This window comes from Medicago sativa, chromosome 3, assembly GCF_051527215.1.
Source record: "Medicago sativa cultivar Bolivia chromosome 3, Bolivia_mono, whole genome shotgun sequence".
Lineage (NCBI taxonomy): Eukaryota > Viridiplantae > Streptophyta > Magnoliopsida > Fabales > Fabaceae > Medicago > Medicago sativa.
In genome coordinates, this window is record NC_140751.1 from 52931403 (window position 1) to 52957355 (window position 25953).

The 25953-nt window shown below is 35.9% G+C and overlaps 1 protein-coding gene and 1 pseudogene across 1 annotated transcript; one reads left to right on the forward strand and one right to left on the reverse strand.

Moving 5' to 3' along the window:
* Positions 1-396: 396 nt before the first annotated feature.
* LOC146938264 (Cell differentiation, Rcd1-like protein) lies at positions 397-8062 on the reverse strand. The gene is made up of 9 exons (XM_085752239.1): positions 7882-8062; positions 5281-5352; positions 4315-4404; positions 3794-3836; positions 2769-2875; positions 2356-2451; positions 1429-1619; positions 1222-1291; positions 397-663 (listed from the first exon to the last, which is right to left on the reverse strand). Exons 1-9 carry the CDS (start codon positions 8020-8022, stop codon positions 553-555), a joined length of 921 nt encoding a protein of 306 aa, XP_085608365.1. The 5' UTR covers positions 8023-8062; the 3' UTR covers positions 397-552.
* Positions 8063-14319: 6257 nt separating this feature from the next.
* Positions 14320-15165, forward strand: LOC146938265 (uncharacterized; annotated as a pseudogene).
* The last annotated feature ends 10788 nt before the right edge of the window (positions 15166-25953 follow it).

The following is a 25953-nucleotide window of genomic DNA, read 5'->3' on the forward strand; positions in this document are numbered from 1 at the left end:
CTAAATTTACGTTAAGCTTATTTTAAGTTCTAAGTGATGTAGTATGTAAATTTAACTTATGTTATCCTGCAATTAACACTTAAACCTAGTTAAGGCACACACCATAGAATAACTGCTTCCCCGTAGAAGACAAGGACATAGAATAAAGACAAAATAGAAACTCAACATCCTTGAAAAATTGGAAAAGAAGAAATCCATTTACCTATATGGAGTACAGTACGGATGGAAGATGTTATGATAGAATCTTTAATCTTTCATTGAGATGGGTTGCACACTCATGATTGTTTATAGGTGAGAGGGGGTGAAAGATTAGAGTGCAACAACGGAGTTTTGATAAAATTTATATGAAAATGGCAGTTTTGGTATTAAATTAAAACTTTAATTAAGTATAGGGTGTGACTAGAAAAAATATAAATTTAGTTGATAAACATTAAAGTCTTCTTATATAGTTTTAGTACACAAATACACAATGGCTAAATAAACTTATTTGATAAACATTGAAGTCTTTTTATATAGTTTTAGTACACGAATACACAATTCCATAGTTTATACTCAATTCACCATTAGATGATCAAAACCTCCTCCACCTTGCAGTGCAGGAACCCGATTCCCTCCAACATTGTGAATCAGTTGTTGCAGCCACTTCCTAGTTGTTGGGTCCTCCTGAATAAACAAAACCAAAAATAAGTATTGTAAACAAACTAAAAGCTTGAATGTTTTTTCAAAGTGACTGAATGGAAAATTTTCAGCTCTAACATTAAAGATTTGGAGAACAAGATGAATTGTTCTAGTTACGACCTTTCTCTTGGACCTATTGTTAATGATTTTTTCGCTCATGCCATTTCACTCAACAAACAACAGACTATTGCATATTTGGTCCAAGTCATAGAGATTCGACAAAATTTTACATTGGATGTCGAGGCCTAATTGATTAAAAATTACTCCCTCTGATTCTATTTGTCACTTATGTAGGAAAAAAATTGTTCTTATTTACTTGTCATTTTCAAAGTTCAAATATTAATTTTGTTTTGTCAATAATACTCTTAAGTGTATATTGCAGAGAAAAAACCAGGTGGAATTAGATAATTAATAGTTTAGATATTGTAGGCAAAAACAAAATATTCAATCAAAAGTAACAATTTATTAGTTTTCTTGTATAAATAATCGTAAAATCAAACCAAAAAAAGAATGGAGGGAGTAGTAATCACAAGGAATACTTACACGAAGGCAGCTGCTGAATGTAGCATCCCTTAACATGTCAGGAAGACAGCTTCTTAATGCATCACAAGCCCTGTTTTAACAAGACCAAGAGTTTGATTAATGATGGCATTTGAAACTTGGCAGGAAAGGGCATGAAAGAGGCAATTTCAGCGGAAAGGGAGGAGGGGAAGGAGGAACTCGCATTAAGTTCCAATCCTATTAACAAACCTCGGGTTATCTGACAGACGAAGATAGCATCGAATGATATGCTTCAACAGACGAGATGATGGTTGCTCAGCAAGAGCGGCCACCATGTTTCCAAGAACTCGACCAACAGCGAAAAAGCGCTCAGCTGTAGTACAAATATAGTCCAAGCCCACATCGTCTAACAGAATCTTTTGAACAATAAACGTTGCAACCTGTTGCAGCAGAGCCTTCGTTAGACTATCATGCTCAATTTTATTATTATCTCATATACATTAATAGGGAAACCAGACAGTGGCAACATAAAATAAACAGGTGGCTTAAAATCTATAAAACAAAAGATCAAGAGTTTATCCTAATGACCAAAAATTGTATTCAATAATTTATCCTAATGACAGAATAGTATTTGAAATTGAACCCGTATAAATACATACAGATGCCACTGCTCAAATAACATATTGATAATATTAAACATCCCCTGCAAAGTTTAAACAATCCTATGACCATAGCCAGACCCTTAGATTGGGAGCAGCTATCCAAAAGGTAAAACAAGAATATCAACAGCAGTCTTCTTAAGTGATAGGTTCACAGTATCTATTTATCTTGTGCTATGACGTATGAATGTATAAACTGATTTAGCATGTGTTTGGAAACTAACAAAATAACGGTGAAGAGGCAAGGTTGGCGTAGAGCTACACCAGCTAGCTTCTCAATACCACGGTGAGATTGACTTTAAACGTGGGGTAGAGGTCACTCACCGCACAAACAAACAAGCACTTATTATATGTATGTCTAACACAGCACTGAAATACGAAAATAACTTCACATGCATATATTAATGTTAATCGAACATAGACAAGAAAAATGTGGCTAAAGAGATGGTAATAAACTCTTATTTGCCTGTGTGCATAAATTTACCCAAGACTGACAATCAAGAATCAGTACACTCACCGTTTTGGAGAGCTCACTCCCCATCTCCATAGTGCGCAGGCACAGGGGAATTATTTCAGTCGAAAGCAGAAAACTAATAACCTCAGTATCATCAACCTGGTGAACAGAAAATTCAGACTAAATTGAAAACCACTAGCATAGATGATATATTGATGAAAATAAATAAATAAAAATAATAATAATAGTATAAAAAGAAAAAATAGAGGAACACTAGCTTATGAATTCATCCAAGCAAGTTGTTGGACTTTCATTCCATTATAAAGAGCTGTGTCGAGGATTTTGTGATGAATCTATTGGACAATTTTTTTGCTGTAATTTCAAATTAATTTTTGCAGTAAAAATGTAACCGTATGAAATGTAGGTCATCTCGCACTTATTTCCACCCAACATCAGAATGAGTAAGGAAGAAGTACCTTCACTAATGCACCGATGACACCAAGACTAGTAAGCCTCAAGTACTCAAAAGGTCTCGATTTGCTTGTAGTGTTCAGGAACGGATACAAATACAGAGGAATGTGCGCTGAAGAAAAAAGCAAGTGAAAAGAATCGTTAAAAGAATACAACATACCTTATGAACTATCTTTAACTAATAAAAACCAATGGATCTTTTGACACTCAAGCAGTCTCCTTATATTCAATATAAAAAGAAAAGGTATTATACCATCCAATTACCAAAAGCTTCTGGTTTAGCAGTTTTACAAGTGTATAGATATTAGAAGTAAAAAAATTCAAAAGCAACAAGGAAAGGCATGACTATGCCAACTAAAACGGAGAATCAGATGGGGTAACCTTTAAATAATAGGAGAAGGTTCGAGCAAAATGGAGACTCCTAAGATGGGTAAGGTAATCGCAAGGGCATGCGAGTTGAATTAAAGTTTATTAGCAACATTCATTTTTACTCAGAAGCAATTTGTTAGATGTATGACATTAAGCAGACCATATTATATCAGTCTGCATGAGATATGTCAAATAAAGATTTCGAATAACCCAGAGCAGGAGAGAATTTGTCATTTGTTCATGCAGTAAATATATCAAAAAGAATGATCAAATTAAAAGGGTAACATCGATCATTCATGCATAAACCAAAAATGTGGACAATTCAAACCACCCCAGCAAATCCTTCATCCATATGCAGTCTATGATTAATCACATCAACTTGGTGTATATCAAGTCCCTAGTACCTACCATGCTTGCCTCAATCCTATAATCTCCACAGCACTATTTACTATTACTGTATTACTTAGATGGAAATGGCACCGACCAAATCTAGAGAAGCCAACACCATTTCCCAAAGCATTTCAGCAAAATATAAAATGCCAACTTTGATTTTTAAGAACATATTAGTCCAACACCCATCAGAATATTTGAAGCATATATGATAATTAAAAATCAGATAGAAGTTCAAAGTTCATCGAATGAATGGAGAAAGTAACATTACCATTCAGGAATAGCATCCTTGTATCAGGGTGAGATGCTACACACTGTAAGAAAATAAGAGGTGAAGAAAAAAAAAAACTTAGTGCCGTCATTTTTTTTATGTTCTTAATGATATGTCTCAAAAGAAAATAACAACAAAAAAACGAAAAAGTATAATATCTATGGCTGGTTCTTTTCCTAATCAATTGATTATCTGAACTTAAGATTTAAGAAACTGAAGAAACACTGCACATAGGTGTCTTCTTTTCTTTTCTCCTATCTTGCGAAGTACGCAGGTGGAATTGTCAGATACAAATAACCTACCACGCAAAGTATATCCTGTAACAGTCCACACACACACACAGTTCTAACAAGTGTTTTGTTGTTTATGTGTATCCCACCTTGAAATTTTGCTAAAATATTTTTACTAAAAGCGTGATATAGATGTCCAAATTTCAATGTTTGGTGATTTAAAATGAGTATTCACATAATCAAGTTATTCACAAACAAATAAAAGAATTGAGTTAGACAAACTCATCTAACCTGGAGCAGGGCAAGAGCATTGCACACTCGATTTGATTGTGCTGGAGTGAGGTTGGGAGGAGACAAAACAGGATATATTGAAACAATTTCCTGAAAGAAAACAAAATATCAAATCCAACTTAGTGGAGGACAACGGAGAAATCTTGCTATTGGAAACTGAAAGGAAGATATAAAGCAGACTGAGGGGATAAAATATTAAACTAAAATAAATGTGGAGAAACTGAGTACAGTTTACAGAGTATGCTGATACTATAGCATTTTAAAGCTAACCAATTTTTAGATGTACAGTTTTGAAAAGATCGAAGTTAAATCACAACATCGCGTAGTTTTGACTAATTATCAAATTTCAAAGTTGGTCTAGTCAAGGAAAAATAGTTGGAACCAAGTATAACAACAGGTTACCAAAACGAAGAAATAGGGGGAGAAGAGAAAAATGTGAATGCCACAATTTATTCAAAACTAAGTATATTTATGTTATCAATGGCAGATAGTGGAGCATAGCAGTGGACCTCCAAAATGCTATAGCGGTATCGTGAGAAAGGGTATCATCGGTACCGCTACATTAATGTTTGGAAAAACAATACAAGAAATTTATACCATAGTATGATACACATAAAAGCTCAGAAATCTATACCATAGTATCTTACACATTCAAAACTAATAATCAAAGTTCAGTGTTACCAATATTCAAACCTAACATAAAGCATAGTTTTAGGATGAAATGACCAAAAAGTTTCAAAAGAAACAAAAGGGAACACCGGAGCATCTATAAGTTGAGGGCATATTTGGAATTTTACAGGAGCTTCACTGTAGAGGCCACAATATTTTGCTGCTACTCAAAAATGCAAATCAACAGGGCAGGGATTCGCATAGTGACTAGGGGCTTCTATTGACAACAGATTAATATGAAAGGTTATAGCAAAATAAGCCCAACAATAGAAATAGGAAAAAAGTGACACAGCATACCTGCAGAAGTGCTGCAATAGTACCAAATGAATTCCATAGCAATGGGGCGAGATCTTGAAATTGCTCCCTCTTCTACAATACATAAAACAAAAATGAGATACCCATGTGAGTGCAGTAGCAATCCAAACAAACAGAAACCTAGTCAAATCATCGTGATATAATTCAATAAATGTCTAAATTTTTAGCACAAATCGAAAATTTAATTAGTTAATCAGCATCAATCCATTAACAAATAATGATTACATCTCCCTGTAACCCCAAATTCAACATAAGGAAGAAATAATGCACAAACCAAAGCCATTGAAACAGATTCTCACTCAAACCGGAATACTCATGCAAAATTGATCATACCTCTTTCTACTTTTCTCTCAAAGGTAAAAACTGTAACAACAAAGTAAAACAGAGATTCGAAAAACACGCAAAACAGAAAAACATTAAAAAGTCAAATTTGTCCGTCACGACACCAAACTCATAACAAGAACACGTAAACATAATATCAATATCATATCTTGAAAATTAACTAACATTTGAAGGCCAGATCAAAGTTCCAAACCATCTCTGCAACAACAAATTAATTAAATGAAAACCTAACCGCGCATTAACAAAAAAAAAAAGTAAATACAATCCAGTAAATGTGATTGAGAGGGTAAGTAAAAGGTTGCGGGGACATCTGATGTGTTGAGATGCAGGTTCGAACCCGCAATACCTCTTCACCGCACTTTGTTTTCGATCCAAATTTGTTGAAACTCTAATCTGGTATTCTAAAATAAAGGGGAAACGGTAACCTTGCAGAGCTCACGAAGTGCATTTTCAATGTCGTCAGGGTTTCTAAGTTTACAAATGAGTTGTTCAGCAGCAGAAGGCATCGTGCCATCTTTGGCGGCGGCTGAACCCTGGGCAGTGGCACCCTGAGTAGTCGGCATGTCACTTTTGTGGACAGTTAATATTTTCTGTTTCGGTTTCTTCTCACTTGATTTATCATTTATCTCATTGTTTTAAACACAACACAGCAATTTAATGTAACATCACGATGTCAATTTTACTGTCATGTTTTGTAACAACGGTTATATTTTTACCATTTTGATCTATTTTCTTTTAAGAAGGTTTGCCGACTTTGACAATCCAGATCACGTTCAAGATCACAAAAGTACACACAATAAAGGGGTAAAAAACCGCAAAACTGGTAATTGTGCATGGAACTACACGCATTTTAACGCGCCCCCCACACGCAAGCTGAACATCTTTAGTTTTGTTACATATCCGACTGGATATTTGTATTTTTCTTTAAGAAAGTTTACCGATTTTGACAATCCAGATCACGTTCAAAATTACAAAAGCACACACAATAAATGGGTAAAAACCGTAAATTTCGTAAATGTGTGTAGTACTCCACACATTTTAACGCGCCCCCCACGCGCAAGCTGAACATTTGTAGTTTACTTACATACTAGACTTGATATTTGTATTTTTTAAACAGACACCCTTTGAAAATCTGTAACGCACGCTCTCACACTCAAGACTAGACAGCTCTAGTATATCTGCTGTTGAGATATCAAGATTGCCATATCATAATTCTGAATAAATTAGGTTTAAATCCAGTCAAAAAAAATAAATTAAGTTTAACAAAACCACAAAAACCCTAGCACAAGAAGTAACTTAACAATTTCAATTTTTGAGTGTAAATACAAAAAATAAAAGAAGTGATTCAGCATCAAAACAAACAATAACTAAATTTACATCTCCCCGTGAAACCTTAATTTCAACAAAAGTAATCGATCAATCAATGACCCACACATCAAATTCCATTGAAATGAATTCTCATTCCCACAAAATTGATCTCATTATAAATCTATACCAAAAACTACATCATTAATCAACTAAAAACAAATGTCATAACAAACACACAAAACAGCAAAAACAAAACTACAATTCAAAATTATAACAACAATTGACTAAAAATATAAAAACCAGAACAAAGTTTCAACACATAACAACGTAATTAAACAGTGTAAAATTATCATAACAACACATATCATCAACGCTTCTAATCAAATTCATCTCTAGTGGCCGACACTACCACATGATATTACATTCAATTATGTCATTTTCTCAAATTATTACGAGTGTCAACATGTCATGTCATGTAATATCCAGTGCTCATTTCTCTATTTCATCGATCCCAACAATTAACTAACAAAACCCTAATCATAAACAGTGTAACATAACAAAACAATCAACTAAAAAAGGAAAACCAAATCAACCTTTCAACACATGACATAACAGCACAAATAAACAGTGTACTATTCTCATATCTCAACACTTCTGATCGAAGGCGTGTTTGGTGTCTGACATGTGTCAATGTCGGACACAGAGATATGTAATTACATTGAATTATGTCATTTTCTCAAATTGTATCAGCTTCTTAGTATCGTGTGTCAGTGCTTCATAGATCTCAAAAATTAAACTAACATAACCCTAATCATAATCCATAACCCTAATCACGTATTTAAAAAATTAAATGGAAAATTTTGAAATTGTTTTGAGTTTGAAAGAATAAGGTGAAAGAGAAAATGGTTACGATGATGATGAAGATGAAGATACCTTGGAGAGTTCGAGAAGAGCGTTTTCACGGAGTTCGGGATTGCTGAGTTCGAGAACGAGTTGTTCAGAAGAAGCCATCGAGGAGGAGTTGGAAGAAGCGGGAGAAGGAGGAATAGAACCGAATGAAGAAGAGTTGTTCATAGAAGAAGACACGGATTGGGGGCAATTTTCACATGTGGCTAGTGATGTAGACATTTCGGTCTCATTTTATACTACTATAAAAATAAATTAATTCACTTTTTTTTCTTTCAAGAATTAATTCACTTTTTCTTTTTGAAAGAATTAATTCACTTTATTTTTTGACAGAAATTAATTCACTTTTATTATATTACTTTTTACAAAATAATTTATATTATACTATATTAAGAAAAGAAATATTATATTATACTATTTGGGTCAATCTTATCAAAATATATAAAAAATAAATAAATAAATAATGGGTCGAAAATATCATTTTGTTCAATGAATATGTGAAAGTTGTTGCATGATACTCTCTCTGAATTTTATTGTATTATTTTACAAAACATATCGAAAAAATAATAATAAAAATATTAATATAATTTTATTTCTATCATATCATTTACTGCTTGTTACTTCTTCTTCTTTCAATTCTTTTAATTTTTTTAATCATGGTATTAATGAAGAATAATTTTGTAAATCACTCATAATTTTTCATTCCCATACAAAATTAATTTTTTATTTATAAAACTACATTTCTTTTTTTTTTTTTACAAAAATTATATTTTTTAATATATGTGAAAGTTATAAAGTGTCATCTAATAAATACGAAGGGAGTACTTAATGTATCAAAACTGAAAAAGAAAAAAAAAACATTATTCAATTACCTTAAATATACGGAAAAAACAATGTATTATGACGATAATATATGAAAAAAGTTTATTCTACTATTTTATGTGATAAGCATTGCAAAATAGTTTAATCTAGGCTTAATTGAAGTTTTAGCCCTCTAACTTTTCCAAAGTTGCGATTTTGGCCCCCTAAGAAAAAAAACTACAAAACCGCCCCCTAAGTTTTGTAATTGTGGCAGTTTTGGCCCCAACGCCAATTTTGACCCGGTCTACGCTGACGTGGCACCCTAAGTGAGGTGTCACGTGTCATTTTTTTATATTTTTTTTGCCTTATGGGGCCAAAACTGCTATAGTTGCAAAACTTAAGGGGCGGTTTTGTAGTTTTTTTTCTTAGGGGGCCAAAATCGCAACTTTGGAAAAGTAAAGGGGCTAAAACTGCAATTAAGCCTTTAATCTAATATCTTTTGATCTCTTAATCTTACTAATTTGCATATAAAAAAACAATAAAAACATTACATTAATGTTGATATTATTAAAATAGTTGTGAGTTTTCAATATTTTATCATCTCGACTATCGCATATCGGTACATAAAAAATTATCTTTTGCATATATAAACATATAAAATCATCAACGAGTGCAGTAAATATTTAACGGTGTTTTAAATATAAAATAAAAATTTATTTAACAGAAACATTGTGTTTCTTTCTTTAAAAAAAACACTGCATTAATGTTGATATTTTAAAAATAGCCACGAGTTTTCAAAATTTTATCATATTGATTTTCTCATATATGTATATAAAAATTTGTTTATGTAGATATAATCACATAATATCTACAATAGGTGTGGTGCAATCATTGAACGGTGTTTTGAATATAAAATAAAAAGTTATTTAATATAAACATTACATAAATGTTTGTATTTTGAAAATAGTCAAGAGTTTTAAAAAAAAATCATATCTACTTTCTTATATATGTACATTTTTTTACAAGAAGAAACTTATTGCATTTTATTTAAAATAATAGTAGAGATACAAGATGGAATCGTAATATGAATATGAAAACTAGCATGACATTGGGCCGCCCCAACGAAACTATGAGCAACTTCGTTGGTTTGTCTCCGAATAAATCTAACATCAGAGGTTACTAAATCAGAAGTTAACAGACATCTACAATCATCGATCACTGCACTGTAATTAGAAACACCACTTTTACCACCATAGAGACTATCCACCATAGTTTTGGAATCAAACTCAAAATCCACAGTTCTGAATTGTAGATCACACACCCAATGAAGAGCTGATAATAAACCTAAAGTATCCCGTAAGTCCACATTAAGGAGTGGAGTCAACCATTCTATTTTAGCCAGCGCAAAACGACCTTCATCATCTCGAATACACATGTCAAGGCCAACCTGATTCAAAGTATGGGGAAAGGAAGCATCTACATTACATTTGTACATCAGGACTTGGTTTTTGCCATTGTAAATCTCTTCAAAGAGTGAGATTAGTTGAGTGCCTAGAAGTACAATTTCAAATAGTTTGGGCTTTCATCCAACTAGTAAGAAAAGACCCTGCACGATAACAAATAGTTTGAGTTGATTCAGTGATGTTGTTCCAAACCTTGTTATTCCTATGCTTCCAAATACTTCATAGGGTCACACCAGAAAGTTGTTTTTGCTGCTGATCCAGGTGTTGTAAAATAGCAAACATGTTTGTCCGAAAACTTGTAGTAGGATTGAAGACACCTATCAAAACACTTCATAATCCGACACATTGCCAACAAAGCACATTTTTACTGCACATGAAAAACAAATGAATATTACCTTCACCACTCTCTTCACACACGTGCACTGATCAGGACACTAAAAACCTTTTTATTGCAACCGAACTCTCGTAGGCAAACAGTTTCGACAAGCTCTCCATAAGAAATTCTCAACCTTTGGTGGCAGCATGAGCTTCCAAACACAATTCTAGTTCCCCGGCACACGATGTTGTAGAGCTACCAAATCATGATTTATAATGTCCTTATACGCACTCCTAACTGTATAAATATAGTTCTTCTCAAGTTTCTGTTAGCCTATATTTTTGAAGGCTATCATTAAATGCAGTATTAAATGCAGTCAAAGAGAGTTGACCTTATCATCGAAGAAATGAAGATTGTTCTCAAGTGTTTATCGAAGTTAGACTTGCTGGGAGCACATGTTCCAGTTCGACGGACGAAACCTATCGAGGATCGGTTATCATTTCGGATAAGGACAAGCAACGGCCATCTCTAAAGGCGCGTTCGAAATTCAAATTAGATAGATAAGACTTGTTAGTTTTATTTCGTTGTAAGTTTGAAATTCGAATTTAGGTAGTTATTTCTATTTGTGTAAATAGTAGTTTTTCCTAAGGAAAAGTGTTCACAATTCAATCATACAAAACTTACACTCAAATTATCCGTATGGAAGCGAGAAACGAGTCACAAGTTGCAATGTATGAATCTGTGTACCGGTTTACATTCAATCAATGCAATTTAAGTTCTTTCTCTTGAATGTCTTTGCATTTTTACTTGTTCTTTTTGAACATTTTACTTGTTTTTACTTAACAAAATTCGATTGGATTCAACTGGGTTGAGTTTGATTACTTTTATTTTCTTTCTTTATTCAATCTTTTAAGAACATTACATTTCTTGGAAATACACAATAACACAAATATGCTCCTAAGATTTACTGGTTGATCTTGCAAGTAACTATTTTTAAACCAACGGTTGTTTACCAAAAATCAGTGTAAACAAATTGGCACGCCCGGTGGGACCTTTTTGTGCCTTTGTGGATAATTTCATAGCGAAATTTGTTCGATTTATATTGTTGGTTTGCGTTGTGCATGCTCTTAAGGAGTAAAAAACAACTTTCTGAAATGGTACGTCCTCCTCCCATTCCAAACACAGCGGCATCGAACACCGCATCAGGAACATCAACCAACCCTCCCACATCATCCGGTGGTACGCAGGCAATTCCGAGTAGTACCACGACGACAGTATTAGAAACTGTCGAATCAACGATGGCCATGCCAACATCTTAGGCCATTCCAGCGGTCACAACACCCGCTCAAACAACTCAGACATTCCGACAGGATCGACTGTCTCTGGCCATACTACACAGGCCGTTCCAGCATTTTTTGACCTTGGCACAAGCCGTCGAAACATGCCCTACGGTATGCCAACTTCCTTAATGCAAGGCCTACACACGAACCCATCTTCGTTCTCCAAGAGTTTAAACGTACCAATGCCCCAATTGTTTACTCCTGGGGTGATCGTTCCTGTGGCAACACCCCAACAATCTTTGACCAATGCGTCCATGATGGCCTTAAGGCAACAGATGGACGAGGCCAATCACGAAATGGCCAATCTAGTAACACAACAAATGGGTGCAGTAATTAATCCTCTAATTCGAGATACTAACAACAGTTACCAAGCATTGTCCGCTCAAATGGAGCAAATCGCTGATTTCTTCGGTTCCCATGCGGCGCGAAGTACCCCGATAACTCGAAATTTAAATGTTGGGTCAGCAGAACCCCTTGCAGTTAGTCAAAATGCCCAGGTGCCTGAAAATCAAATGCAATCGCCAAGGGCACAACCTCAGGTTCCAGAAGAGCCCAAAAGGGTACCAATATTGGTAAATAGGCACTAAGATGCAGACCAAGTGGTCATGCAAGCCCGTCGAAACAATAATGACGGCCATAATAACATAACAAATGTTGTCGAGGCTTTGTTAGCCCAAAATGGTTTTAATATGGGTTTACATAGGCCCAATTTTGTGTCGGCTTTATCTGAGTATGTTTTGGAAACTGGATTACCAAGGAATTGGAAAGTCCCCAAATTTACTAAATTTGCTGGGGAGACCAATGAATCGACGGTCGAACACATTGCTCGATACCTTATGGAGGCGGGTGAAATGGCAAACAACGAAAATCTAAAGTTGAAATATATTCCAAGTTCTTTGACGAAAAATGCCTTCACTTGGTTTACTACGTTGCCTCCACATTCCATTTTTAGTTGGAATCAATTGGAAAAAGCTTTCCATGAACAATTCTACATGGGCCAATCTAAAATTAGTTTGAAGGAACTGGCCAGCATTCGATGAAGGACGCATGAATTAATCGACGATTATCTGAACAAATTTCGTCTTCTCAAGGCCAGGTGTTTTACTTCAGTGCCAGAACATGAACTAGTCGAAATGGCTGCTGGTGGCCTTGATTATTCCGTTCGAAAGAAATTGGACACTCAATATCTTAGGGATATGGCACAATTAGCAGACAGAGTCCGACAAGTCGAAGGACTTAAGGCTGAAAAAGCCCGGACGAACAAATTCCCCAAAATGGAAAAAGTCGCCTATGTAGATGCAGGAGACAGTGACCCTGAGTTCGATTGGGGGTCAGATATTGTCGAAGAAAATGAGATAAATCTGGCAGAATTAAAAGATGGACCGCCTTACACATGCAAATTGTTAAGGCCATCGAACGGGAAAAATCCCGAATAGCCAAAAAATGACAAATACCCTCCTAAAACTTATACTTCTAATGTCTCTAAATGTGAGGAGATCTTCGATCTCTTAGTTGCAGATGGCATAATATTAGTGCCAAAAAACATGAAGCTGCCTCCTTTAGAAAAAGGAAAAAATGAGGATTTTGTAAGTTCCATGAGTTCTTAGGCCATAACTTATCTCGTTGTACTCGTTTCAGGGACTCTGTGCAAAAAGCTCTCGATGAGGGAAGGCTGAAATTTGGAGATAAGACCAAACAGTCAATGCAAGTAGATGCAGATCCTTTGAAGAAAGCTGATTCAATGTATGCTGATGTGGTTGCCATAAACATGGTAGATATCTCAGAAGAATTTGGCACTGAATCCCCTTCCTTGGCCCCTGTATCGAAAGAAAATTTACAAACCGGCAAGGAGATGGTTGCTGAGGACCATCAATCTGAAAATGCAATGGTTACTGAAGACCAATTTGCTGAAAAAATGAAAGTGGCATATCCCAAGGCTGAGGAAGATTTAATAGATTTTCTCAACAGATGCAAAATTTCCAATGCACATGCCATGCTCTGCCCAAGGTGTAGCACAGTTTTCGATAAAGAAGCTGCAAAATCTGTCGAAGGATTTCGACCCCAAGCCAAACGCAAAGGCGGATGGGTTGATAACCGGCCAAAATTCGGTTTCAACAAACGAGGGGTTCCTTATAAGATGAAAAACTCAGAAAAAATCTAGGCAAAAGTCATAGGAAGACTTTCAACCCTTCTTCGAAGGCTTATTCAGATACTTGGGTCTTTTCTGGGGGCAAGATCTGGTTACTCCGCCCCACAAACGAAATTGGTGAAAAGAGTGGCCACAACGTCTCATCAGCAGGAGACATCGAATTCCAACAAGTATGCCTACAGCAATAACTACAAGGGTAAGAACCCCATGACAAAAACACAATGGCGAAGGTATCAACGCCAGAAAAAGGCAAGTGCTTTGAAAGACGTCACCAATGTTGAGAAAAGGGAAGAAAAACAGGAGACTGTTTTCGAAATGGTCAAAAGACCTGCCACTTAAAGAATATTTCCTCCTTTACCAACTTTGAAAAAAGACCTTCCAAAGGAGGATGAGGAAATGACTTCAAATTTCTCTGAATCCAACGCAAGTCTCGACATAGTCTGTAACGTTGTGTCAGTGTTGCCAATTGAATATGATGTACCCTCTGAGGTAAATGAAGTGGAAAGCGATTTCACTGAAGAAATGGCCATTCACAAGCCATTATGTTATTATGTTATGAACAATGGTTGTGTCGAGGATCAGCATGCAGTGTTCGAGAAACCTGATATCTCGATGATGCATCACCTTAAACCTTTATTTATCCAAGCCAAGATAAATGGTGTGGGAGTGAATAAAGTATTGGTGGATGGAGGTGCCACAGTTAATTTGATACCCCAATCCTTCTTAGGGAAAATTGGGATTGTTGATTCTGACTTGGAACCACATAACATAGTCCTCACTGACTATGAAGGGACAACTGGCAATTCCCTTGGGGCTGTCGAAGTTGATTTGATAGTTGGAAGTGTGAAAAGAACAACTATGTTCATGGTAGTCCCATCTAAGGCTAATTTCAATGTGTTGTTAGGCAGAGAATGGATCCATGGTGTGGGGGTAGTGCCTTCTACTGTGCATCAAAGGATTACCATTTGGAGAGAAGATGGTCTAGTTGAGAACATCGAGGCTGATCAAAGTTATTTCCTGGTTGAAGTGAATAACATTACCAAGAAGAATTTCGATAAATAACTTGCAACTATTCCTCCAATCCTTACTTTGGGTCCCAAATATGTAGTTTCAGAGGATGAAATATGTTCCATGAAACTTCATCCAGATTCTGGTTTTGTTTGGGAAAGAGAATTAATTGATCATGATTACGTAATGGTGAATCATAAGGAGACTCCCCTAGAGGAGGAAAATGTGCTCTGAACAAGGGCCTCAGCATACAAGAAAGTTACTGATGACCTTACTCGAGGATCGACAGAGTATGCAATCTCACCAACTAGGTGGGATATCAAAAAGTAATCCATGATTAAACCCAATTTTTGGGATAAAATTACGGCCTATGTGGCCGAAACCCAATTAAAAATGGCCAAAGAGGCCGAAATCTTGCAAAAAGAGGTGATCGAAACTCCGGTAGAAGATGCTACTGATGACCTCATCGATGATCAAAAATTGGATTGTATATATGATGACGAACCTTTGGGTTTCGAAGAAGATCCTATGGGTTCTACTATTAAGATGAAGGCGCAGGATCCTCTCGAAGAAGTAGATTTGGGAGATGGCTCCGTCAAGAGACCAACGTATGTTAGCGCCAAAATTCCCAAAGAATTCAAAGATCAAATTTTGGTGCTCCTAAAGGAATACAAAGATTGTTTCGCCTGGGATTACAACGAAATGCTCGGTTTAAATCGAAAGATGGTAGAATTGAAGTTGCCAATTCGATCAGATAAAAAGCCAGTGAAGCAGATTCCTAGAAGGTTTGCGCCACAGATCTTACCAAAGATTAAAGAAGAGATCGAAAGACTCTTGAAATGCGGTTTCATCAGACCGGCCAGGTATGTAGATTGGCTAGCAAATGTAGTGCTTGTTAAAAAGAAAAATGGGACTATAAGAGTCTGCATTGACTTTAGAGATTTAAATCTCGCTACTCCCAAAGATGAGTATCCCATGCTTGTGGCAGAAATGCTAGTAGACTCAGCAGCAGGCTTCGAGTATCTAAGTATGCTGGATGGTTATTCAGCCTACAATCAAATTTTTATTGCTGAAGAGAATATCGCCAAAAAGGCGTTTCGATGCCCAGGGACATTGGGTTGTTACGAATGGCTGGTGATGCCATTTGGCTTAAAAAATGCTGGTGCTACATACCAAAGAGCAATGAATTCGATGTTTCATGACTTCATCGAAGATTTCATGCAGATTTACATCGATGATATTGTAGTAAAATCATCATCAGAAGATAGGCACTTAGATCACTTACGCCGGTCATTCAAAAGAATGAGGCAGTATGGATTAAAAATGAATCCATTAAAATGTGCATTTGGTGTTTGTGCAGGTGATTTTCTAGGTTTTGTTGTCCACAAGAAAGGGATCGAAATTAATCAAAACAAAACCAAAGCAATAATGGAGACTAAGGCTCCTTCAACCAAGAAAGAGTTGCAGTCTTTGTTAGGAAAAATCAACTTTCTCAGAAGGTTCATATCGAACCTAAGTGGCAGGACACAAACATTTGCGCCATTGCTCCATCTGAAGAAAGAAGATGTGTTCAAATGGGAACCAGAGCACCAGAAGGCTTTCGATGAGATCAAGTCTTACTTGATGAACCCTCCTATTTTGTCGCCTCTTTTAAAAGATAGAAAAATGAAATTGTATATAGCAACATCTGAAAGCACTATGGGAAGTATGTTATCACAAGAGGATGAAAATGGTGTAGAAAGAGCCATTTATTATCTTAGTAGGGTATTGAATGATGTTGAAACAAGATATCACCCCAGTGAAAAATTATGTCTTTGTTTGTATTTTTCATGTACAAAACTTAAGCATTATATAAAGCCTTTTGATGTTTGTGTTTATTCTCATTTCGATATAATTAAACATATGTTTTCAAAGCCTATCTTGCATAGCAGAGTGGGAAAATGGGCCTTAGCGCTTACGGAATATTCATTGACATATCAATCTCTGAAATCCGTTAAAGGCCAGATTGTGGCTGATTTTATAGCTGATCATTCGGTGCAAGAACCGTTGCCTGGGGGCATCGAGAACCAGTGCTGGAAGTTGTATTTCGATGGGTCCAGTCATAAAAATGGCATCGGGATCGGGATGGTGATTGTTTCGCCAGACAATACTATAACTAAGTACAAGTTTCGAATTAATCAATTTTGTTCAAAAAATGAGGCTGAATATGAGGCCTTGATCACCGGTTTAGAGATCTTACTCGAACTGGGGGCAAAAAGTATCGAAATAAAAGGAGATTCGGAACTAGTGTTGAGACAATTGACCAAAGAATACAAATGCGTCAAGGAAGGTTTAATTCTATACCTCACCATAGCAAACACGTTACTCAAACTTTTTATCCACGTCGAAATAAAACACATTCCCCGAATGGAGAACCAAGAAGCAAATGATCTTGCTCAAGCGGCTTCTGGGTATAAGGTTTCGAAAGATTAAGAGCAGGAGCCAATCGAGATCAGGAATAAGCGCAGTTCGAAGGAATCTCTCCCCAAGAAATTGTCAACACCAAAAATTGGGGGCATGGAGACATCTCATAGACAAATACAAGGTACAAATTTGGTCGAAATTTTGGTTGTTAACAATTTAATTAACTGATAATGATCGGCGAAAGCCCATCGTTAATTATCTGGAAAATCCTGATGGTACAACTTGTCGAAAAATAAAATATAAAGCCTTGAGCTACGTAATTGTGGGGAACGAATTGTTCAAAAAGACTCTAGAGGGAGTTTTACTTAAATGTCTCGGAGAAACTGAGGCATATTTGGCTGTTTCCAATACTCATAGTGGAGCATGTGGTACACACCAAGCAGGCCACAAAATAAAATGGCTTTTGTTTCGACAAGGGGTATATTGGCCAACCATGCTAAAAGATTGCATAGAATTTGCTAAAGGGTGCCAAGGGTGCCAATAGCACGCTGGAAATCCAACGTGTGCCAGCAAGTGAACTACACTCGATAGTTAAACCTTGGCCATTTAGAGGCTGGGCCTTAGATGTGATTGGGGAAATAAAACCTAAGTCATCGAAAGGCCATAAATATATTTTAGTGTGGATAGATTACTTCACCAAATGGATAGAGAGATAAGTGGTAATTGTTTTTCTATCTAAATTGTTCTACTTGTTTTAAAATCGACAATTTCATACCTACTCCTATTGGAGAAGTGATTCGAATATGAGGCAGGTCTAAGCCAAGATGACCTCTAAAAGTGTATAGATCGCATTTCGATGCAGTCACTTTATCCTCATCTCTATTTATTGGTCTTTGTTTCATTCCTAGTGAAGAAACACATTGTAGCCATTTTGGATATGGTGGCCTAAATGCTAATGCCAATTTACTAGTTGGCAATGGCGGGAATTTCATTTTAAAATGTAATGCAAAAAGATATTTACTGGGAGTGAAAGGTGGAAACTTCAGCGAAGGAAGTTTGTCGTAAATTTTATCCCTTAAAGTTTGGGCAGCATAGTTAACTGTCCTTTTTAAATGCAAAGGGTAATATGTGGTTTGAAAATATTTCTGAAAAGCTTGAATTTCTCGAATATGCGTACCTTTGCTCTTCTTTGTCCTGTTCTGCACATTGGTAAAAGCAAAGATTAGTTCAGGAAGCAATTCGTCGGGATTCACTCGATTGTTCTGGCACTTATAATAATCTCGCTACCATCGAAAGAACGCCTCAGTGCATGAAGTAGATAAAGCAAATGAAATGGGCTTGAAATCAAGCGTTTGTCTCTCAGCCTTGCGTAAAGTTGACCTCCAAATGTGTTCTATCAATGGTTGCTTCAGGTCATCTATACTTTTATACAAGGAAGTAGGCTTGGGTTGAACTAAAGCAAATAGTCTGGCGACATGATTTGGCTGATAGCCATACAACCCATAGGGACCACCAGCTGTGAGCCTGCTGGACAAAAGTGTGGGAGTCAAATAGGCTTCCCAGATGGCATTGGTCTCTGCCTCATCTTCGACAAAAGTTGCTGGAAATTCTCTTGTAAACCAGGCTGACCCTCGAGATCTGCTAGCGAATGAGAATTCTGATTGATGCTTGTCAGGATCGAAAGTTTGGCCAGCGGGTTTGAGGCCAGTGATGCCTGCGACATCAAGCAGAGTAGGCATAAGCATGCCACATTTCAAGTGGAGGCTGATTGTCGAAGGGTTCCAAAAGTGTAAGGCAGCAATTATCAATTCATTATGATATTTGGGTCCTTGCCTAGACAGTTGGATAAGGTCAAAGATTCTTATATCTTTCCAAAATTGACTTTTCATCTTTTCTAATTTGTCTAACCAGTCAATGTAGGGTTCACTTTCACCAATTTTTGGCTCTGTTCTGAACTTAGATTTCAAGAAACTCAGGTCGTATGGACCCTTAGTGAAAATTAAAGGGAGTTGTTCTTCAAAACACGAAAAAACAGAACTCAGACCTTTTGGGGTTTCTTTGTCTATGGGAAGCGGCCCTAATAATGCATGTGGTGATTTAGGGCAAGAGATAATTACCTGGGATTTTCAGATTTTCTCTTCAGCTTCCTTGATGTCTGGTTCTTCTATGAACACAGGGGCACCAACAGAAAATTCCTTGAAAAAATTAATGGGTTCGTCGCGTTTGACAGCCTTTGAGGAGGAGCTTTCTGCATTCGTCATGGCAAGTTTCTTTGCGAGGGAGAAGAATGAACAGTAAAAAGGGAAAGTTAGAAAGTGAGAAAGTAAAGGTGAAAGCTTTATGTTTTATAACCTTTTGATTTGGACATGTGTCAACATCCTGCGTTGACAGTTTTTTACAAAGTGGTAGTTCCCAATGACTGGAACGTGGCCCACTAACTATGGTGGGGACACCAAAATTCCCTTTTTTGAATTGTTTCTCTAAACGGATGACGTCATAGACTTCAACACATCGATTAAAATCGAGGTATGTCCATCGGGGTCAGAAACTTCTTTCTCTCCTTATCAAGAAAATGAGTCGAATATGACGTTTTTGGGGGGCAATTTGTTAGCCTATATTTTTGAAGGCTATCATTAAATGCAGTATTAAATGCAGTCAAAGAGAGTTGACCTTATCATCGAAGAAATGAAGATTGTTCTCAAGTGCTTATCGAAGTTGGACTTGCTGGGAGCACATGTTCCAGTTCGACGGACGAAACCTATCGAGGAGCGGTTATCATTTCGGATAAGGACAAGCAACAACCATCTTTAAAGGCGCGTTCGAAATTCAAATTAGATAGATAAGACTTGTTAGTTTTATTTCGTTGTATGTTCGAAATTCGAATTTAGGTAGTTATTTCTATTTGTGTAAATAGTAGTTTTTCCTAAGGAAAAGTGGTCACAATTAAATCATACAAAACTTACACTCAAATTATCCGTATGGAAGCGAGAAACGAGTCACAAGTTGCAATGTATGAATCTGTGTACCGATTTACATTCAATCAATTCAATTTAAGTTCTTTCTCTTGAATGTCTTTGCATTTTTACTTGTTCTTTTTGAACATTTTACTTGTTTTTACTTAACAAAATTCGATTGGATTCAATTGGGTTGAGTTCGATTACTTTTATTTTCTTTCTTTATTCAATCTTTTAAGAACATTACATTTCTTGGAAATACACAAAAGCATAAATATGCTCCTAAGATTTACTGGTTGATCTTGCAAGTAACTATTTTTAAACCAGCGGTTGTTTACCAAAAATCAGTGTAAACAGTTTCCAAGTTGGCACGTGTTGAATCATGGAAGCCAACAATGGAGTATTAAAAATACTTATGGTTGTATTATTGTCAACAAAAAGCCATTAATTAACTCCATATTTCATTGCTTCTGAGGTGTAACTATCAAGTTTGCAATAGGGATATGTGGCCACTCCAAATGTTGAGGAGTGGTTGGAAAAATGTGTGTTGTGTTACAAACCCAAGGATGGTCCCAGACTGGTATGCGATCTCATGTTCCTATACTCCATTGAAAACCTCGATGAATTACATCTTTCACACTCGAGAAACTATGCCGAACATAACTAGGGTTATGACATATACCAGCTCCAAAATAATCACCTCAAGAAAAAAATTCGTTTTGAGTAAACAGGTGATTAGAGACTTCGGATTAGAAACCAATTTTCAAGCATGCTTGCCGACTATAGCCATATTAAAAGCCTTAAAACTCATTCTACCAAACACCTTAGGAGTGGAAAGTCTTTCCCAAGACATCTAGTGCAAGCCTCGTGAGTTTGCTGAATTAGGACCTCATGAAAAGGAGTTTAACCTTTGGCTTAATATATCATTTGGTCCCTTAATTGAATTCTTTTTTTCAAAATGGTACCTTAACTATAAAACGTTTCAATTTGGTCCCTTATGTCTTCTACCGTTACCTCTTTTGGTCCTCTCCGTTAGTTTTTAAATGTCTAAATTCTTGATATGATTTCAACCATTCAATTGCAGGTCCATTGTATGCAACAGTGTATCTTCATCATTTTAATCATTAAGTTCATATCCTTATTGCTGGTTAAATCTCCAATTCAACTTTTAAAACACCCTTACGGAACAAGATAATCAGATCTAAAGAAATCATATTTTTTAAACTTTCATCTTTCAGAACATAAACATAGTGCAAATTGCAGAATTACAGGAGAACAAAAGGATAACAGCTTGGAAAAAATTTCCATCGACGATATTCTTAATTTATGATAATGCAGTGCAACATTTTCAATAGCTATAACTGAGTAATAGAACGATAACAGTCAGGTTCATATAAATCTAGAAAAGTTAGGGGACCAAAATGAAAACAGAAAATAAGTTAAGGGACCAAATGATGTATTAAGCCTTAACCTTTTCTCAATTTCACTAGTGAGTGAACGCATAAGGACAAAAACACTCATCACATAGGAAGGAACAGACGGTAAGACTGTTTTGATAAGGATCTCCCTTCCAGCTTGTGAGAGACACCTGTTGAATTGGAAGAAATAGTCACAAGAAAGAGGGGTTTGAATTGTGACCCTTTTAAAATTTAGTCCTGCAACTTACAAAACTTATATACTCAAGAAATTCTCGGTAGAGGTTAGAAAAATAAGATTAGAATGTCTTAGATATTAAACAAATGTTTTATCAAGGACCATAATGTTTTTGATCAAGTAAAGTTAAATATTTAAGTAGTTTAAATAAGAATCAAAATTTTATTGGAATGATTAAATTTTACAGAGAATGATTAAAACAATTAAGTGTGGAATTTAAACAATTGTTTTACCACGGACCAGAATATTCTGGATAACAGTTATATAGTTAATTAATAATTATAAAACAATGTTAATGATTAATTATGGACCAGAGTACTTTGGATAAATATTGAGCAATTATATTAAATTAGGACCAGGATGTTCTAGAGAGGTTAAAGAGATTATCACTGTGACTGTGTGTGTGTGTGTGTGTGTGTGTGTGTGTGTGTAGTGTTTAAGGCAAATAATAAAAGGGTAAGGGTAAGAAGTGTTGGAACAAAATGTGTTTAACATTACCCTTTGAGAGTTTTGATGATAACAAGGTATTAAAAATTGTCAACTGGATATGCTAATATTTGTTCAAGTGTAAAGGACCATAGACAAAAAATTTGACATCTTAAATAGGTTCTGAAAGAACAAAAGAGAGCTAAGGAATCAACAAAAAGGAAGCTTGAAGCATCTGAAGAAAAGTGCTCCTGAAGTTTAATGCTCCTGAAATGATGACGTCATCAGAAGCAAGTACATCAGAAGCACCTCATCAGAAGCTGAAGTTCATCAGGAGATTCAAGACTTAAAGCTTCAAAGGTTGTTCAATGGATTTAAACTCGTCTAAGCATTGCAGAAGACTAGAAGAGTAAAGCAACGGCTATTTTGGAAGGATTTGAAAGCATTGGATGCTTGTTCTTTGAAGAGCGTTGACAAAGTACAATTGTACGAAGTGTACAACCACTACCTTCAAGTGTAAAGGACCATAGACAAAAAATTTGACATCTTAAATAGGTTCTGAAAGAACAAAAGAGAGCTAAGGAATCAACAAAAAGGAAGCTTGAAGCATCTGAAGAAAAGTGCTCCTGAAGTTTAGTGCTCTTGAAATGATGACGTCATCAGAAGCAAGTACATCAGAAGCACCTCATCAGAAGCTGAAGTTCATCAGGAGATGCAAGACTTAAAGCTTCAAAGGTTGTTCAATGGATTTAATCTCGTCTAAGCATTGCAGAAGACTAGAAGAGTAAAGCAACGACTATTTTGGAAGGATTTGAAAGCATTGGATGCTTGTTCTTTGAAGAGCGTTGACAAAGTACAATTGTACGAAGTGTACAACCACTACCTCCACTACTCTGTTTTTGTCTCTGCTACAAGACAAGAAAAATAGCTCTGCCTACAACGATGTTCCTTCACAATTAGAATGGATTTGAAATTGATCCTTTATAGGACAATAACCATATCAGACAAAAGATCATTGGTGATTGATCAAAGCTTCAAACGACTCTATTTTGATGTACTGGCAATTCACAACGTCTCTTTCACACCTCTATATAAAGGAGTGAAGACTTAGAGATTGGAAAGGACTCAACAACAATTTACAAGTGCCAAAACTCTGCTGAAATTGTTCTGCAATCAAAATTTCACTTAGAATTTCTTAACAACTTTCATATCTTAGAAATTCTAGAGTCTTAAGAGTCTGTATCTGATTTGTATTGTGAACACCACTGATTGTATATCAAGTGTTCAATCTCAAACATTTTTCTTTGTAATTCTGTTTGAATAGAATTCTCTTGCAGTTGTGCTTGAGCATAGGAAGTCTCTTGATTGTGTTCAGGAGCATAGGAAGTCTCTTGCAGTTGTGCTTGAGCAGTTTGAAGTCTCTTGCTAAGTTTAGCGGTGAGCAGTTGTAATCAGATATTACATTTTAATGAACTCTCATTGGAAGTGCAAGGGGAACAGGACTACTTCTGGTTTGTGGAAGGAACCTGTATAATTGCTTTGTGTCTTTCTTATTTCTCTCTCTCTCTCTCTCTCTCTCTCTCTCTCTCTCTGTTTTATCCGCTGCATTTAGTCCTAAACATCACTTCAGAAGTAGAACTCTATCTGCTTCTGATCAGTGTTTTCAGCTTAGGAGAAAACGAAGAAAAAGCTAACATAATTCAACCCCTCCTTCTTGTGTTTTTCTCACCTTCAAGAAGATCACACTAGAGATTTATCCTGGTTCACCTAGAGCAAGCTACTTCCAGGCTCACACTTCGTGTGAAATTATCCACTATAGTATACAACTATCAGAAACTTCTTAATATCACTATATGTTCTTGATCACACTAGATCAGTCTGTTACACTCTGTATTATCAACCTCAGCATACTTATACACTTTGCTTTAGCACAAGAAATGTTGGAACAATTCTTTCTCAAACTATTGTAACAAATAGACTTGAGAACTAGATTACACTTTGTATGATGAGATGGTTTTGGATCATAGATGTTTCTCAACTCATATTTAAGATTTTAATAAACAAACTCAAAAGATTATGATCAAATGGTATAGTGAGAGAACTTAGAGTTTGTTTGTTGTGAAGAGTTTATGTGTAATGATGATTTCACTCATGTAAGATTGTTTTTGCTTTTCAAACTTTTGACATAAACCTTCATAGCCTTCCTCTATTTATATAACATGTTATGTTGGAGATCAAACTCAAAAAAGAGCTCTTGAGACACAATTCAAATGAGAAAAGTTCTCCATAATGTTGCTTCGAGAGAAATCATGATTTTTGTTCGTTGAGAACATTCTTCAAAAGGTTCTCTCTATACCAACCAAACTTAAGTAGAGAAGGAACATGTTTTGCAAGTTGTTATGATCTTTAATCTTGTTGTAGAAGCTTGTTGGCTATTTGATAAGATGTGTTGATGTCATATGATGATGTCATATGTTTTGATCTCAAGGAACAACTTTAAGATCTTTCTTTGAATGGATCTTTTCACTTTTGAAATTCTGGCACGTAATGGACAGATGTCGTATACGATGTCAAGACATCATAAATGTCGAATGCAATGTCCAGATATCGTAACAACACAAATAACAATAAATAATAAATAACTTAATGTAAAGTGCAATAAGGAAATAACATAAGGTATTTGTTAACCCAGTTCGGTGCAACACACCTACATCTGGGGGCACAAAGTCAGGAAGAAAATCCACTATAATAGTATTAGTTTGAAGCCTGCATAAACAACCTCTGGTTTACTAACTTCGCACCTAATCACTACCTGTGATATTTCTATCTAAGATACACCTAGATATGAGACCCCTCTCACTTCCCCTCAATCACACACCAGTGATAACAACAAATATAATCAAAATGGAGACACACTCCAAGAAACAAAATCCACTATTGCTTAAAAGCTTACGAGTGATTCACAAATACAACTCAACTATAAGTCCACCTCAATGCATCAAGGTGATACAAAGAGAGGCTCACAAATAAAAAGGACAAACATGAAACCCTAAATGGCTCTTTTCTCAAATGACGGTTTCAGTCCTTTTAAACTCAACTAAACAAATCATCTTTGTGCTTTGATAAATAGTTGCAGCGACCGGAGAGGTATACAATAAAGCGCAAGGCTTAACAAAGACACGAAACCCTAAAAGACTCTTTCTTTGATATGACGGCTTCGATTACTTCACAATGGTTTGAGTCTTTCTTATATAGTCATTCAGCAGCTTGGACTTTTTCTTCACAGCCAAAAACGAATATATGGTCTTCACAATTTTCTAGGAGCAAATATATTATTTCCTTAAATGTCTTAACATCCATTTTAGGAAACACGATAATGCATAAACCAACCTCTATAACTTGAATCACACGCTTCTTGGAAAACAATCCACGTGAATCATATCTTCAAAAAAATCTTCAGTGATCTCACGTTTAAAACAAATCTTCTAAGAATGCGAAACAACGTAATGTTTACCAACATGTCGAGACATCTTGTCCAACATCTTGCTAGAACATTTGTTTTAGAAAAATGCGACCAATCACACAC